The sequence below is a fragment of the Echinops telfairi genome, unplaced genomic scaffold (genome assembly GCF_000313985.2).
Source record: "Echinops telfairi isolate 266 unplaced genomic scaffold, ASM31398v2 ScPeMD7_11;HRSCAF=52, whole genome shotgun sequence".
Taxonomy (NCBI): Eukaryota; Metazoa; Chordata; class Mammalia; order Afrosoricida; family Tenrecidae; genus Echinops; species Echinops telfairi.
Window position 1 is genome coordinate 4920349 of NW_022103908.1, and position 18441 is coordinate 4938789.

An 18441-nucleotide genomic window follows, 5' to 3' on the forward strand; every position below is an offset into this window, starting at 1 on the left:
AAATGTTTTGAGAAACGATGTACAAATGCGCTTTACACAATTGATGTGTGTATGGATTGGGATAACAGTTGTATGAGCCCCTAATAAAATGTTAAAAAATAAAAAAATAAAAATAAAATAAAATAAAACAAAACAAAACAAAAAGTTTGCCTTTACCTGCTTAGACCATAAATGTGGTTTTTAAGAAAATTCCCATTATGGTGTGAAATTTAAAACAGGACCGAAGCCTATAGGGTCCCTATGAGTCAGCGGCATTGACTCAGTGGTTTGATTTTTTTTTTTTGCATTTTATAGTTAAAGGGAACATTGTAAGTAATCTCCTTCACCTCTCAATTTTATAAATTAAGCATAAGAGTCAGTCTGAGAAAGATTTTGAAGTTAAATTTTGAGCAGTTTTTTGGTTAGGAAGTTAGTATTAAGCTGATAGGTGAATGGTCTATATCACTGAACCACTGAAAATTTTCACTTGTTCTTAAATTCCAGAAATGTCTCATTTTGTCCAGCCATTAAGGAAGTTCCTTCTTTGGAACTTTTTGAGTAAATATTTTAAATTAGATATTTAAGGTCTGTTTCTTTATCTGTTGTTATCGACTTTGGTTCCTTTGAAATCTCATGGATATGAGGTTCTTTTTGAGAGAATACTATGAATTTTTCCAAATCAAGACCAATTCCAACAAATCAAGACCAAGCCTCAAAACTCTTCTCATTAAGCTTCTATTGATTCTGCATGTAAAATCCTAAATCACTAGAAATTTTAAGTTCATCGTTCATGTATAGGATGGTTTTCAACAGTTTTTCCTGTATCATATCTGTTCATCGTTAGGTACACGAAAAGCTGTATTTAAACTTAGTTTTCAAGTTGATATGAAATGATGTTGTAATAAATAAATAGCATTTAAATTTTCTATCTTGAAAATATATTTTCTTCATGTGCTTTTCTCATCTAACTACCAGATCTTTTTTTTTGACATATTTTCACGTCTAAAATAAGTAAAACCAACAAAATGATACTACAATGACCTTGTAGAAATTTTGGGAAAGCTGGTTTTTAAATTAGTGTATATTCAGGAATCAATGCTCCAGAGTCTTTAAATCTGTTAGAAGCAACCAAATGCCAACATGGGTATGAAGAAGTGTTTCAGGAATGCATGTAAAGCTAATTGAACTTTAAAGAAGTCAATTAAAGAGGCAAAATGATTGCTTTGAAATTACGAACATTTAAGTTATTGATGAGTTGGTTGTAGGAATTAGGATTTACAGTTTGTTTCTCTGAAGATTGGTATTGAATTCTGTTTTAAAAATTGTGAGAAGGGTCAATTTTTAGCAAGCAGTACATACATATATTTTAATCATTTTATCGGGAGCTCTTACAAATACAATGTGTCACAGTTTCAAGCACATCAAGCAGTATTGTACAGTTGCTACCACAGTTGGTTTCAAAACATTTTCTTTCTTTGACTCCCTGCTGTCAGCTCCTTTGTCACTTCCCTCTTCCACCATACCCCCTAGAGTCCTTAGTCTTTTCCCCCTAAAATTTTCTCTTTTTTTTGCCATATCTTACACTATTCAGTATATCCTTTCATATCCACTTCTGTTGTTCGATCCCATTGAGTGGTGTTAATATGGTCAGCAGTGCTATCAGCCGCAGACCGTTAGCATAGCAACCTAGGGAGGGGGTGTGGACAGATACAAGAACTTTTCATAAAACACAGTTAAAAGGAATCAGTGATCACTTTGGTGTGAAGACTGAAGTTGAAGGAAGTGTCAAGGACAAAATCTTCATGTGTTTGTTGCCCGTGTCTATTTTGTTGACATTTTAGCATCTTGAACTCAAAACATCTTCAAAATGGAACTCGCTTTTCCCCTTTTCTAAGCCAGTTCCTTCTTCTGACATTTGTATTTTTGTGAATGATACCCTGACTTTCATGTGACCTTTACTTAAAATATTCTCTTAATACTGTTTTTATCAAATAGCTGTCAGTCTTAAGGACGTAACCTTATCTCTTCTGCTTATTTAATTTATTTTTTTATTACTGCCACTTTATTCTGGGACCACATTACCTTTTGTCTTTATTGCTCTATTATAGCCTTGATGCATCATTAATCGGTGCTGTCCAGTTAAGTCCCTGAACAAGAACTGTCATTTTTATTTTGTATTCCTAGTACCTATCAAGAAGCCCTGGTAACAGCTAATGGTTACAAACTGGGCTGCTAACTACAAGGTCAGCAGTTTGAAACCACTAGCTGCTCCTCAGGAGAAGGATGAGGCCTTCTACTCCCGTAAAGAGTTGTAGTCTTGGAAATCCACAATATTGTGTCCTGTAAGGTCACTGCAAATTTGAATCCACTTGATAGCAGTGAGTTAGGAGTTTTTTAAGTATCATCGATGTGCGTCTCAACCTGGTAAACATAAAAATAATATAAAATGAAAATAAAATAAAATGTTTTCCTGATTACTTACTTCTCCCACTGTATTCTTACTCTTTACTACATATTTACCACCCCCACTCCCACACAACCCGCGTTCCCTTCTCTCCAAGTCATTCAGGGACTTCAACTTTCCTTAGAACACAATTCTGCTTTAGGGTTTTGCGGTAAAGGAGTATGTGCATGTAAAGTGTGCGGAATGGAGGTTTCCTTGTATTAATTTGATGAGAAATGTACTCGTCAGCCTTCTTGCACCGTAGCTCTTACCACCACAAAGAGCAGCCTCATTCCCTTCCACTCCCCTCAGGAAGTAAATACAACTCATATGTGCTGGTTGAATAAAATTGAAAACATGGTTTCTTCATATGATGTCTTTTATTTATTACTTGTGTAAATGTATTTGCATAATGTGATTGAATGTGCATCTCTTACCTTGCCCGGCGCTCTCTTCAATGTTAATGTCTTAGCTATACCCCAAGAGTGTATTGTTTTATAGCATTTAAGTGTCTACTCTGGAAATGTGTTTTTAATTGATGTGTATATTCTAATATGAACATTCATGATTATTTTTATTTTTTTAGGAATAAGAAAATATTAAATAAGAAGAAATTGAAAAGAAAACAGAAGAGCAAATCAAAAGTGAAGACAAGAAGCAAGGTAAAGCTGCTGATAGTTTATAGGAAATAAGGGCTTTTTGCTACAGTCATATGATCGAAATACTAAGCTTTAAGAACGTGTGTAAAATTAGCAAACTATTCTCTTTCTGTATACTGAAGTACAGTGTCGGCTAGAAGGCATGTAAGTAAATTTTGACTTTAGAATAGTGAATCTGTGTTGGGGTAATGAACCTTATTAAGAAATGCAAAACCCAAAATGAATGAAGTGGACATTTTTTAGGTTTTATATTTTTTGTGTGCAAATGAAGGTATGAATTAATAAGTGATTCTGAAATTACATTGGATACAGAAAAAGTGCCTATCAGTTTGCTAAACGCTAGAGGCATACTTAAAAAAGAAAGATAAGTAAATATACAACACGCGCGCGCACACACACACACACACACACACACACACACCCCCTGTTTTAGCCCAGTGTTTAAAGTTTCTTCTTTTTTTTCCCCAAAGTTTTTTCATTATTATTTTTTAAAATCTTAAGTATTTGGGTTTTAAGTCCGGTAGATCGTTACTTTGGGATGTTACTTGACCAGTAGCCTGGAAATGAATATCTAGGTGCTGAATATTATTTTTTATTTATTTGTGTTGTTATATTTAGTCCTTTGGGACCATGTATTTGTTTCTTTACATCTGTTTCATTTTCACTACATCTTGTAGAAACTGAGAGAAAATTGCTTTTGAATTGGGACTTGGATTTGGGTTCCTCATTTGGTCCCGTGACCTAACAAACCAAGTGAATTTGTGAGACTGTTGGTATCTCCATAATGTTCTGAGTTTCTTCTGTCTGTGGGTTGCTGTGCCAAAGAAAGCACAATATAGAATATTTGAATTATTAAAAAACCCACAAACAGATGGTGGAATAGGAAGTTCTATGCTCCTGTCCACCCATAGGGATGGGAAAAAATTACAGACAGAAAATGACAGTGAAAATCTGGTGGAAAGTACCTACCCATCATTCATCAAAACACTGGTGAATGGTGGCTGCTACCATTACAGACCATTTTGATCAAAGATTCCATAGAAGCATCCTTATCAAAGTGGGGAAAGTAGAAAACAGAATTCAAATTTTCATGGGGTCTAGACTTTCTGGAGCTATGGAGGATGGATGAATCCCTGAAACTGTTGCACTGAAATAATCTTTAAACCTTAAATGGACAATATCTTCTTGAAACTGAACAGTGTTATAGCTTCACACGTTAAAAAAAAAAGATCTGACTTAAGCATATGATCATTTAAAACTGTCTAGTATGATACCAAATTGACAACAGCTGTTTTATGTTAATAAGGGAGGACTAATCTATGGGCTACCAGGGCTTGAATGGACAGCAGCTAGTTTGGATTGGATTTTTGGGAAGGTGGTGGAGTAGGTGTCACATGGCATTTTTGATGCATCCAGCTATGGCAAATGAAACAAGTTGCACACTTCGGTCTTGATGTTTGCACAAAGCAATATGACCAGCTACTAGGCATACCCCATTGCTCCAGACATATATCAATTAGCACAATCATTGGCACTGAGAGAAAGACCATTTATTCCTGAGCCACATTGGCCAGGGTTGACCAAGGGCCGATCGTGGTACCTGTCGAGAAGTAGTAGGTGTAAGGAAAAGGTGGTACAGTGGATGTATGTTTAAGAATTTAGAAAATAGAAAACGTTTTCTAAAATGGTTGCTTCATTTTGTATTTTGCCAACTGTGTGTGAAAATTCCATTTTAGCTTTTTAAATTTTAGCCATCCTTAATATGTACAGGTATCTCACTATAGTGTTAGCTTCCCTTTCTTTAATGACTAATGATGTGAACATCTTTTCCTGTGTCTTTTGGCCATTCCTGTGTGTTTTTCTTTATTTTGTGAAGTATCTATTCAGATCTTACTCCTTCCTTTTTATAATTGAGTTCTTAGCCCTATTGAGGTGGTAAAAGCTCTTTGTATCCTCTAGATTTAAGATCTTTGTCAGCAGTATTGTACATAATTTCTTCCATTATTTTGTATCTTCATATTGCTTTCCAAAAACAAATTATATTTTGTATAAAATTCAATTAATTATTTTGATTCAAGCATTTTATGCCCTATATTTTTTACCCTGTACTTCAAGGTCACAATTATTTCAGAGATTTTAGTTTTAGCTTTTAATTTAGCTCTTAACCATTTTAAGTTAGGTTTTGTATTGTGAAGTAAGGGCCAATGCTGGTCTTTTCTACATTAATTCCAGTTGATTTTGCATCATTTGTTAAAAAGGCTTTTTCCCCCCTAGTTGGTTGCTACCATATTAATCTAAAATTGCTGATGTATAGGCAAAGTGCCCTAGTGGTGCAATGGTTAAGTGCTTAGCTGCTAACTGACCTTCTGGCAGTTTGAACTCACTTGTCATTCCACCAGAGGATAGATCTGACAATCTGCTCTGGTAAATGTTACTCACTCACTCACTCACTGCCATTGAGTTGATTCTGACTCTCAGCAGCCCCATAGGTCGGGGTAGAACTGCCTCATATAGGTTTCTGAGATTGAAACTCTTTTTGGGAGTTGACAGCCCTGTCTTTCTCCCAAGGAGCAGCTGGTGGTTCTTGAACATCTGACCATGGGGTAGCAGCCCAATGCATAACCATTATGCTACCTTGGCTTAGGAAACTATCAGACAGTTGTGCTCTGTCTTCTAGTGCTCCTCTGACTTAAAGTAGACTCAGTGGCACACAGCCGTAGAAAGGATATGTTAGATTGAATCATGGACTTAGGTTCAGTCTTTACACAGTTATTTATGTGACTTTACAAGTCAACTTATCTAATCTTTAATATTTTGTTTAAGTAGGAATTGATAATGCCAGAAAATAATCTAAAATTGAAGTACTGTCTTTTCTATTCTAGTCAGAAAACTTGGAGAACACGGTCATCATACCAGATATTAAATTGCATAGCAATCCTTCCGCTTTCAATATATACTGCAATGTTCGGCATTGTGTTCTGGAATGGCAGAAAAAGGAAACTTCATTGGCAGTTGCCTCTAAGAACTCTGTGCAGAGCGGGGAGTCAGATAGTGATGAGGAGGAGGAATCTAAAGAGCCCCCGATCAAGCTGCCAAAGGTAAGCCACTGACTTCTGTTTAGATGCAAACACACAGGAGTGCCTGTGTATATTGAAAATACCTTGCTTTCTTTCAAAATAATGGAGCCATGGGTAAAACTAGGCTTGAAATATACACCAGGAAAACTGGGATGATGCAACTTTATAATCAGAGCACCTTCAAAGTAAGTAATGGCAACACTCCATGTTGAGTCCTTGGACAGCACATTCTGGGCTGTGAGGCCCGAGGGTTGGAGTTGGTGATGGGACTTGAATAGTGTACAAAGGCAGTAGAGTGGATATGCTGGCATGCAGGTCCTGGGCCACTGCAAATGGAATTGGAGCTCTGAGCTGTGAGCTGCCATTAAGTACAAACTGTCATAAGCCGAGAGCTATAGGAAGCTGGGGTGTACTGCCCTGTCATGAGGGAGCCTTCAAAGCAGGTTGACTTTGGCCCTTAGTCATCCGTTAGGTGTGGAACTGAACTTACCCCCATGTTAGCATAATCCACCATTTCATGTCCAAAATACATCATTTATCTGAGTACGGAGTAAAGAAGGTTAGGAAAAAGGGAGGAATGGGAACCGGAAACACAGGGAGGAAGTGGGATAAGCAATGAATGGTACATTTAGGGGATTGCAGTGGATGAAACAAAAAGTGTATGAACTGGAATGTAAAGCTGATGATCTGCTCAGTAAACCTTCACCTAATTCACAATAAAAAGATTGAACATCAGTTTCAGAAATCCTATATGGGCTTTCTGTGAGTTGGAATTGACTTTATGGCAGTGGGTTTTTGGCTCCGCATGTGGACTTGGAGGAAAGGAATGGGGTGCTTAAGAAAAAGTAGGGGAAAAAAGGAAAAGAAAAAAAAAGGTATGCTAGGATGTAAAGTTGAAAGGTGTGGGTAGGTCACGCTGTCCTGCAGTAACCAGACTGCTTCAGTTCAGTGTTGGGAGGGAAAACTGAAGCCCCCATAAATCTATCAGACAGATAATATAGATGTTTGAGCAATGAACTGTGGTTCTAATGAAACGATACTACATAATCAAGAAAATGGGTTCTTGATTTGTTTTAAACAATCAGTATAAATGAGTATTGAGGAAGTAATGAGTGATTCTTCAGAAAGTATTTCACGACATCATTAGCAGAGTTTACAATAAAGGAAATTAAAAGAAAATCAAATAGCACAAATGAATAAGTTTGTAAGTAAGCAAGTAAGCTTGTTTTTCATCACATTCCCATTGGAAGGCAAAACAGTGATTAAAAAAGTGGGTTATGGAATCAGACTGCCTGGGTTTGTGTCCTGTTCTGTGCTGTTGGGTCAACTCTGACTCAGCAACCCCGTGTAACAGAGTAGAAAGGCCCCATCTGGTTTTCTTGATTGTAATCCTAGCAGCCAAGCACTCATGCATTGTCTTGGTTCAGATACTCACACAACAAAACAAATCTTGCTGTATGATCTAAGAGAGCTAGTTGATCTCTCTGTACCTTGACTTTTTCATCTGTAAAATGTGAATGATATTTACGTCACAAATTATTGCAGACCAAATGAGTTAAGGGATGTCAAGTGCTTGAGAGAATAGTTTGTGGCACGTTGTAAGCGTTCAATAAATGAATGACAATGGCAGTTACCCATGTTAAGTGAATATGCACAGACACACTTGAGTTACTTTCCCAGGAATTCTTACATTTACTAAGAAATGCCTTACAGCCAAAGAAAGAAAACTTTTGGAGTGAGATCATGTGATGAAAGACTTGGAGGGAGAGAAAGAAGCAAGGGTGGAGCCCTGGGTTGGGCATGGGCTTCTGGGAATAACTTTTTGAGGTGAGGCTTTGGACAGCTGTCTGCAGACGTGAAAGACTGGCTCACAGAAAGCTGTCGGGCTGTGAGGTTTCAGGTGATGGGGATTTGAGGCCAGGTGAGAAATGCTGTATTTTCTTTTCTGTTCGACCCTTTTTGTACTGCTATTGCTACACCAAATGCCTTTGACATTTTATCTGTTTCCTTCTCTCTTGTTCCTCCCTCGTTTCTGCATGTGTGGCTTTGCCTGTTCATCTCCTCACAAACAAAATTTATTTGTTTCCCTTCTGTATGTTTAGAAGGTAAATCAAATATGACTTTTTTGGACATGTTCTATGGCGTAATAACCACTGATCATTTTTAAAGAGGCTTTCTTACCCCTACCTTGTTGTTAGTGTCATAGAGTCAGTTCTGACTCCATCATTACTCTGTGAGCAACAGACTGAAACACCTGCCCAGTCCTGTGCCATGAAGTCAGGTCAGACTCATAGCGACCCTGTAGGACATGGTAGAACTGCCTCTGGCTTTCCAAGATTATAGTTCTTTTTTTTTTTTTTTGGTCTTTTAAAAAAAAAATCATTTTATTGGGGGCTCGTACAGCTCTTATCACAATCCATACATACATCCACTGTGTCAAACACATTTGTACATATGTTGTCATCATTTTCAAAACATTTTCTTTCTACTTGAGCCCTTGGTATCAGTTCCTCATTTTTTCCCCTTCCTCACGAAGCCGTGATATATTATTTTGTCATGTCTTACACTGACTGATGTCTCCCTTCACCCACTTTTCTGTTGTCAGTCTCCCTGGGAGGGGGTTATATGTCGATCTTTGTAATTGGTTTCCCATTTCCCTTACCCTCCTGATATTGCTACTCTCATTATTGGTCCTGAGGGCTTTATCTGTCCTGGATTCCCTGTGTTTCTAGCTCTTATCTGTACCGTGTACATGCTCTGGTCTAGCCGAATTTGTAAGGTAGAATTGGGGTTATGGTAGTGGGGGTAGGACACATTAAAGAACTAGAAGAAAGTTGTGTTTCATTGGCGCTATACGGCACCCTGACTGGCTCATCTCTTCCTTGTGACCCTTCTGTCCAATGTCTACAGATGGGCTTTGGGTGTCCACTCTGCACTCCCCCTCATTCACATTGATATGATTTTTTGTTCTGGGTCGTTGATGCCTGATGCCTATCGATACCTCATGATCACACAGGCTGATATGCTTCTTCCATGTGGACTTTGTTGCTTCTCAGCTAGATGGCCGCTTTAAGAACCCAGATGCTGTATCTTTTGATAGCCGGGCACCATCATCTTTTTTCACCACATTTGCTTATGTACCCGCTTTTGTCTTCAGTGATCATGTTGGGAGGTGAGCATTACGGAATGTCAGGTTATTAGAACAAAGTGTTCTTGCTTTGAGGGAGTACTTGCCCAATGTTCGTCTGCTACATTCATACTTAGCATATAAATATATGTACATAGATCTATTTCCCTATTGTTATATATAAATATACTGATATATGTACATGCTTATATTTAGACCTCTATAAATTCCCTTTGCTGCCTAATACTTTCCTCTATTTCCTTTTCCTTTCCCAAAATTATAATTCTTTATGAGAGTGGAAAACCTTATTTTTCCCCTGAAGAGCTTCTGGTTGTTTTTAACTACTAACCTGGTTAGCAGTCCAATGTGTGACCAGGGTTTCAGGTATGAGGTAGAAGGGAAGTATTAACAACAAATTATGCCAATTAACTGGAATGTCTTATGAAGCCATGACCTTAGCCCTTCAAACCAAGAAACCAAATACAAGTGAACATATTTCTGGTATTCTTTGCTGGCACTGATTTCCCTTGTTATATGATTCATCTGATACTGGCACGAATAGCTCTTGTTCTATGTCCTCTTCTGAATCTGACTTGCACTTCTGACAGCTTATTGCCTACCAACTACTGCAACCACTTTTTGATTTTTCGTTAGAAAAACTTTACTTGCAAGTGATATTAATGATACCGCTTGATAATTTCAGCATTTGGTTAGATCATCTTTCTTTGGAGTGGACACAAATATAGATATCTTCCAGTCTGCTGGTCAGTTCGCTGTCACCCAGATTTCTTGCTGTAGACTAATGAGTGCTTCCAATGCTATATTAATTAGTCTTTTGAAATAATTTCAATTAGTATTCTGTCATAGAACCTTTGTTTTTCACAAATGTCTTCTGTGTAGTACGGGCTTCTTCCTTCAGTAGCATCAGTTCTTGGACATATGCTACCTCATAACATGGTTGGATGTGGACCAGTCATTTTTGGTATATTGACTGTGTATTCCTTCCACCTTCTTTGGATGTTTCTGCATCATTCAATATTTGGCCCATACATTCCTTCAGCATTGCAACTGTAGGTTTGAATTTTTCTCCAGATATTTCTACCCGAGAAAAGTTGAGTGTTTTCTTCCCATTTGACTTTTTAATGCCTAGTCTTTGCAGGTTTCATTTCAGTAATTTATTTTGTCTTCTCAAACTGTCCTTTGAAATTTTCTGTTGAAGACCTTGTGCATAGTCATCATGTATGTTGTTAAAAAATTGTATTCGCTATGAAGAAATCGTTGATGTTTCAAAATTCTATCCTGCTATCTCTAGCTGTGAGGTGGCAGTATATTTTGAATTCCTTCCAACCTGACTGGCTCATATTCCAGAAATATATCAGATACTGGTTTGCTGCTGTCCATAAGGTTTTGGTGACTAAGATCTCAAAAGTGGACCACCTCTTCTTTCTTCATAGTCTGGAAGTTCTACTGAAACTTGCTCAGCCTGGGTGACCCTGCTGGTATCTGAGAAACTGATGGTATAGCTTCCAGCATGCCAGTAATATACAAGCCACTACTATACTACATGTGGGTGGGGAGAGCGTATAGTACTAATTATTCAGAAGTAATAAAAAGCAAAAGCCCAAACCCTCTGCTACTGAGTCTATTCCAACTCATAGTGACACCCTGTAGGACAACTCCTTTGGGTTTCCAAGGCTATAAATCTTAATGGAGTAGAAAGCTTCATCTTTTTCCTGGGAGTAATTCGTGGAGTCAAACAGCTTACCTTCTGGTTAGCAGCCCAACGCATAACTCAGTATGTTACCAGGACACCTTGTAAATGTAAGCTTCAGTAAATTTATGGGTATATTCTGAAGAGAAGGGGAAGAAGACATTATGTTGGATAGTTAGTTATCTTATTATTGAATGAATTGAAACTTAATGTTTTTTCTAATATGTAATTACTGTCCTGTTTGAAAGTCATTTATTAGGTATATTTTAAATTATCAAAGCACTGCATATCTTTTGTATGTTAGATAATATGTATATTAAAAACTTTTTATAAAGAGGAAAATCATTTCTTACATCCTATGTCCCCCCAAAACTACTGTTTTTCTTTGTTTTATCTATTTTTCCATATTCATAAATTAAAGGAAATATTTATTTCTATGCAGGTAGTTCATACTGCATTTGCAGTGTATTTTTTCTCTTTTTGCACTATTGTTATAAAGGAAGAGAGTTGGAGTGTGTTTGTAGTGACTCTAAAATAGGCTTCAAAGTTTACAGTTCAGTTTCCAATTTATATGCATACATGTGTATCTACACATGCATACATGCACAGTTGTGTGCGTATGTGGCAAAATATTGTACTTAGACAAACCTCATACAGAGACATAATTGTTTTCTATTTTTATAATTCACAGATAAATATCAATATTTATTTAATGATTGTAAAACCTGAGCTTGATTTTTACTTTACTGTATATTGAAAACACTCTACTGTTCTGGGAGTGAATTTATTTCCCCCTTACTAGAAGGTAAAAGTTAACAACAATAACCAAAAAAATTTCAATGAGCCGGTATAGAAAAGGAAGTGGGAAATTCACTGTCATAATCATGTTGATTAGGTCTTATGTATATGACCCACGAGCAGTTGATACTCTGGCCTAGGAAGCCTACCAGAGTTGCCTATTATCATACATTTGTTGTTATATCTTAAACTTATCAGAGGTATCTTAAACTTATCAGAGGGATACTCAGGGATATTTAGAAAGCAGTTTTACTATTCTGGCAAGATTTAACACTTGCGAGAAAAAAAAAGACTTAACACTTTCTGTATTACTATAGGAAATATACATATTTCCTATACTTCAAAAAGTCATTGGGAAAGATGGCACTACTAAATAAAATGTCTTTTAAACATAAACTTATTTCTCAAAATAAATTCCATCAAGGTGAAGACAGGTTTGTAAGCAATCCATACCTAAAGACCTGAGAGTCCAGGAAATTTCACCATGTCATTGCTATCTCTTTTACAGTAGTTAACAGTTAACTGTTAACTGTTCCTCAGTTCCTCAGTTAACTACTGTAGTTCTCTAGTTAATAGCTCTTCAGTTAACTGAAGAAAAATGGGTGTCCTTTAAAGATTTTTTAAAGTTTGGAAACAAAATGATAACTGAAAGAGCCAAAGTAGGACTGTAAAGTGGATTGCTAATGATTTCCCATCAAAACTTTCACAAAATCGCCCTCTTGCGATAACAGGAATAAGCATTATTGTGGTGGGAATGGACACTGGAGAAAGTCAGTAAGCAAAATGTCTTGAGCACCCAAAAACCTGTTGCTTTGACCTTTGCTCTTGCCTGGCCTGCTTTTGCATCTTGATAACCTTGGGTTTTGGGATTATGCTGGTAAAGCCAGTTTTCACCAACTCTTCTAAGAAATGCTTCAAGATCTTAATCTCATTTGTTTAAAATTTCCATTGAAAAATTGGTTTTCCTCAGTAGCTGGTTTGAGTGCAACATTTTTGGCATCCATCAACTGGGAAGTTTGCGGAACTTTAATGTTTCAATCAGAATGGTGTAAACCGAACCAACTGAGATGTATATTTTGTTGGCATTGTTCCTGCTGGTCATTGTCAGTCCTCTCCATTAGAAGAGGACAGGACCTAATTTGTTCTTTGTAAATTGATGTGAATGCTCCGCTACTGTGGGCTGTGTCTCCAACATTATCTCACACCTTCTTGAAAGGCTATTTTGAAGTCATTGGTTTGTTTAGGTAATTTCCCATTAACTTTTCATAAAGCATCCGTGCTTTTACCAGTCTTCCATGCAAGTTTCATAAATACAATGTATGTTCTTCAGTTTTAGCCAAATTCATGTTGTTTTGAGAGGTGCTCTTTTTAAACTGATGTCTTATCTTTCTTAATGCTTCAAACTAGACCCTGTACAGACATGTAATAGAAAGTTAATCCAAGTTTGTCTTGATTTAAAAAAAAAATGCAATCGGTTCTTAGCATATAGTAGTTTTCCATTGACCTGAGAATAGAGCCCAACGTTTTTAACTTAGGAGGTTTTTAACCTGTATTTCTGTTTCTTGTGAGTACCATATATACTTGTGGATAGGCCGAGTTTTTCAGCACATTTTTAATGCAGTTTTTGTGGTAAAATTAGGTGCCTCCATTGATATTTGGATTGGCTTATACTCGAGTATATATGGTATGTTTAAAGAGATGGAAATCTTGGGTAATATTTTTTATTTTCTAGTCCATTCAGGGAAAAGAAATTATATCAAATGAGAAAATATAATCATATAGTGCATGTAATCAATTGAAATTCTATATGAGCACATCTGTAATCATCTTAGATCAGTTTTCTAAAGAGAATCATGCTAGTTATTTTGACTCTTCAATTTTATGTTAGTTATATTCAGTCTTGCAGATAAATATTAGAATACTGCAAACTTACTTGCCTGCAACTCATTTAACTCTTCTGTGGAAAATAGATTTTTGAGTTGCCATGGTTTTTAACCTACAAATGAATAAACAAATATTTATTATATACTTATCATGTTCCAGGAACTAGGCTAGATTGATTGTAAACTATCTAAGACATGTTTTTTGTTTATAGAGAGACCATAATTTAGCTGGGAAAATAGAAACAAAAATTGTCTATTATATAATGTGTGATAAAACAAAGGCTTTACCAGGGTACAAATGTATACATGATTCATTGTTCTCTATTGGATTATAACTCTTAAACACCAAGTTTCAATAAAATTCCTTCATATACTGTATAGTGACTTGTACAAATAAGTGCTTAGGAAATATTTAAGTACAAATGATTAAGCAAACCCTTGCAGAGAGAAGCTTTTCCCATTAATTCCACTTGAATTAATCATCTGATGCATTTCTACTCATGAATCTTATTTTAATTATTTGTTACTTCAGACAGTTATATTAACACTCCTAAAGAGAACCTGTAGGTTAGGTGTTGGGCTGCAAACAGCAAGGCTGGTGGTTCAAGCTCACCAGCTGCGCCCCTAGAAAGATGAGGCCGTCTCTAATACCCCAGTGAGGTGGTGATGAACCCAAGTGGACTTGATGGCAGTGTTGCTGTTTCCGAAGCAATCTTGCACTTCTGATTCTCAAAATGTTGACATTGCTGCAAAAGAGCATTTCATGGTTTTTTGTTTATTACTTCATTTTACTTATTCAGTCTTGAGGTACAGATAGATCTTTTTCGTACCTGCTCCTGGGAAACCATTTATAGAGTTGTCAGAATTGACTCAATAGAAATGAGTCTGACTGGGTTGCTCCCTGATCTGTGAGATTTCTGTGGATCTTGATGAGTAGTGATCAGATAATTAGGATAAAAGTACCAGTGATAGTTTTCAATTCTTTTTGTGGTAATCTTACTAAAATAGAAGATATATCTATAAATAATAGTGCAATTGTACCAATATACAATGAACAGCTCCTTTTTTAACCTTTTTACTATATACAGAGGGCTTCAAAAAGTTCATGCAAAAATTCCATTATCTTGTTACACCCCCCCCAACAGTTTTATTGGAACATGATTTACATATCATACAAATGTGTAGTTCAGTCATATCAAGGGGCAATTGTACAATCACCACCACATCCTAGAGCATTCCCTCTCCTCCTTGTTGAATGACCCCCAAAATGAGCCGTGCAATCAATTGGCCCCCGTGCTCCTTCCCCCTGCTGCCCCATTATCTTCCAATTCCATTTTTCTATAACTTTCCAAAGCTCCTCATAGGTGATACGCTCTTTATTTTTGGTCATGACAACATATGCTTTGCCAAAGAGTATTAGATTTTACTTGAGCACAGCCAAATGAAGTTTGCAAATGAATACAATTTATTTCCTCTAAGTGAATGCAATCTAATATCTGGTTCACAGTTATAGTTTTCATGACAGTTTATTAAGATTTTATTATGCCTAAGCAACTTTTTTTTTTAGCATTGGCACTGTTATAACCTTTCATATAATTAGATAAAAGTTGTCCTAATCTTGAGGTTAAGCATGCTTTTTATATGTTTTGTTTTTGTTCTTGCCTCTCTACTATTACAAATGTTGGTTTGTCATTTGCTGTGGAAATGACTGGAAAGTATTCTAAACGTGCGTGTTACAAAGTGTCCTCTGCCCCTTTCCCCCATCTTAATAGATCATTGAGGTGGGACTTTGCGAGGTGTTTGAACTGATCAAGGAGACTCGGTTTTCTCATCCATCCCTGTGTCTCAGGAGTCTCCAAGCCCTGCTTAATGTGCTTCAGGGTCAGCAGCCAGAAGGCCTGCAGTCGGAGCCCCCAGAGGTCCTAGGTAAGAGTCCAGACTCATTGCATGAGGGTTTAAAACGAAACGACTTCTCTTAAGACAGTATGGCAGCAGTCTTTAAGTAATTTTGGCAATTAAATGATTACAGGTATTAATTTGGAAGTGTTTGCTAACAGGATTTCACTGAATGAATGTATTCGGAGTGATAGTTCAACACACACCCCAGTGCTCATTACAGCACTGTTTACAATAGCCAGACGGTGCCCATCAGCAAATGATAGATAAGCAAAATGTCGTCTATTCATATAATGGAATATCACTCGGCCATAAAGAAAAATGAAGTGCTGACGCACGCTACAATATGGATGCATTTTGAAAATATGCGCTGTGAAAGCAGTCAGTCACAAAAGGACAAATAGTACATGATCCCATGTCTTTGCAATAGGCACATGTTTTGAGACCATAGCTTATTAGTGGTTCCCAGGGGTGGGGGAAAGGAGGGTTTGGGCGGAGGCATGGGTGGGGTGGGGTTCACTAAGTTGCTGTTGATGGCAGTGGATTCATGTAGAAAAGGAAAGTGGTGAAGGCTGCACACAACCCGGGGGACATGATTAGTGTCATTGAAGTATACATGTAGAAGTTAGTGAATTGGCTCTATTTTGTTATATATCTTTTTAACACACGCACAGTTATAGTTCATGCTCAGACATTTCTTGATTATCCTGGTGATGGGTAAGGGGACTTAAATCTTTGGAACTCAGAGAACCCTCTTTTTTTTTTTTAATAAATCATTTTATTGGGGCCTTTTAGAGCTCTTATAACAATCCAAACATCAATGTATCAAGCACCCTGTACATATGTTACCATCATAATTTTCAAGACGTTTTCTTTCTACTTGAGCCCTTGGTATTAGCTCCTCTTTTTGCCCCTCCCTCTCACACCATGCACACCTCATGAACCCTTGATAAATTACTGTTATTTTCATATCTTACACCATCCACTGTCTCCCTCAGTTCTTACAGTTATTATTAGCTTTATTCGTTCGTTTTCACATTTTGCTCCAAAGAGTTAGCATTCAATTTCTATAACTTTACATAATACTCTGGATACTTAGTTAAAAAAAAAATGAGACAAATGCTATTAAAAACAGGACAGTTAAACAATTCTTTTGTGTTCTTCATAAATCAAAATATCTTAATTGGGTTATAGATAAAGTCTGTAAATTAGTAGCAACTTCCATTAAGTAAACAGATTTGCTTTTAAAAAAAATAAAAGATCATTGCTAGATTTGCATTTTAAGAAGACTTTGAATTTTAAGACAGCTTGCCTTTCATGCAAATGATCTAAGTTTGATACCCAAACCAAACTCATCACCTTCAAGTCCCTTCTGGGGTTTTGGGAGCAGACAAACTTATTTTCCACCTGGAAGGCCGCTGATGGGTTTGAATTGTTGATCCTGAAGTTACAAACTCTAAGCCTAACCAGCAGTACCACCAGACTCAGCACATAATCTACAAACAATATAGGCATGTTTGCTTTAACCTTGTTAAAGAATAGAAATATAAAGGAAACAACAAATTTAAAAAAATCATTTTATTGGGGGCTCTTACAACTCTTATTATCACAATCCATACATACATCCACTGTTTCAAGCACATTTGTACATTTGTTGCCATCATCATTCTCAAAACATTTTCTTTCTACTTGAGCCTTTGGTATCAGCTCCTCATTTTCCCCCTCCCTCCCTCATGAATCCTTGATAATTTATAAATTATTATTATTTTGTCATATCTTACCCTGTCCGACGTCTCCCTTCATCCACGAAACAACAATTTTTTAATTGCCCTTTTTTGATATTAACCTTGGGCCTCCAGAGTCTCAGGTTTTCCAGATACTTCTGGTATAGGGTCACTATAGGGATGCTGTGAGTCAGCATTGATTCGAGAGATAGCAGTGAGTTGAGAGTTTCTGGTGGAAGAAAATCTTCAGAAGCACTAGCACTTTGATTCTTAACATCAGCACGTAATAGCGTCATTTGGGCCCCACCCGTGATGTTTCTGAATCAGTAGGTCTGGTGATAGTTTTTTGTCTTATTGGGTGATTTCACATATAGTGATTTAGCTTTTATGTAAGATCTTTTTTGTTGTTGTTTTCTTCTAGTTGGTGGGGCAGTAATAATAATTATTCTTGGGGTGGAAAGGGGGAACCGATTACAAGGATCTACATATAACCTCCTCCCTGGGGGATGGACAGCAGAAAAGTCGGTGAAGGGAGACATCAGCGTAAGATATGACAAAATAGTAATTTATAAATTATCAAGGGTTAGTGGGGGGGGGGAGTGGGGAGGGAGAGGAAAAATGAGGAGCCAGTGTCAAGGGCTTGGGTGGAGAGCAAATGTTTTGAGATTGATGAGGGCAATGAATGTACAAATGTGCTTGACACAATTGATGTATGTATGGATTGTGATGAGTTGTATGAGTCCCCAGTAAAATGATTAAAGAAATTATTCTTATTCGAACTATTAAGATAAGCTGGGGCTTTGCAGAAATAACCACCCAGCTCCCATAAATGTTATTAAATGCTGTCACCGAATAAAAACTATTATGTATTAAGCAGAGACCTATTAGTTACTGCTACAGTAGTTACAGTGATCAATTTATGTTGGGATAGACTACTTAGCTTGATAACATTTTACTGAAGATTTATTTTATTTGGATCTATTTTAATAGTTATTCTTTGTTTTGTCAGTTGACAAATTGGGGTCTTAAAATATCCACTAAAACCTACATTCCATATTTCTTATTTTGAGTCACATGCTCATCATTTCTTCCCTTCTGGATCTTCCACCACTCGGATGTCTTGTGTCAACTGTTGTACATACTA

At 36.8% G+C, this 18441-nt stretch overlaps 1 protein-coding gene across 1 annotated transcript in view; it reads left to right on the forward strand.

Annotated features, from left to right (window-relative positions):
• Positions 1-18441, forward strand: part of MYCBP2 (MYC binding protein 2) — a 284541-nt gene that overhangs the window by 30635 nt on the left and 235465 nt on the right. Inside the window, exons 2-4 of the mRNA XM_004711247.4 lie at positions 3009-3084; positions 5964-6179; positions 15450-15603. Of these exons, the coding sequence (XP_004711304.1) occupies positions 3009-3084; positions 5964-6179; positions 15450-15603 (446 nt within the window). The remainder of the gene's footprint in view (positions 1-3008; positions 3085-5963; positions 6180-15449; positions 15604-18441) is intronic.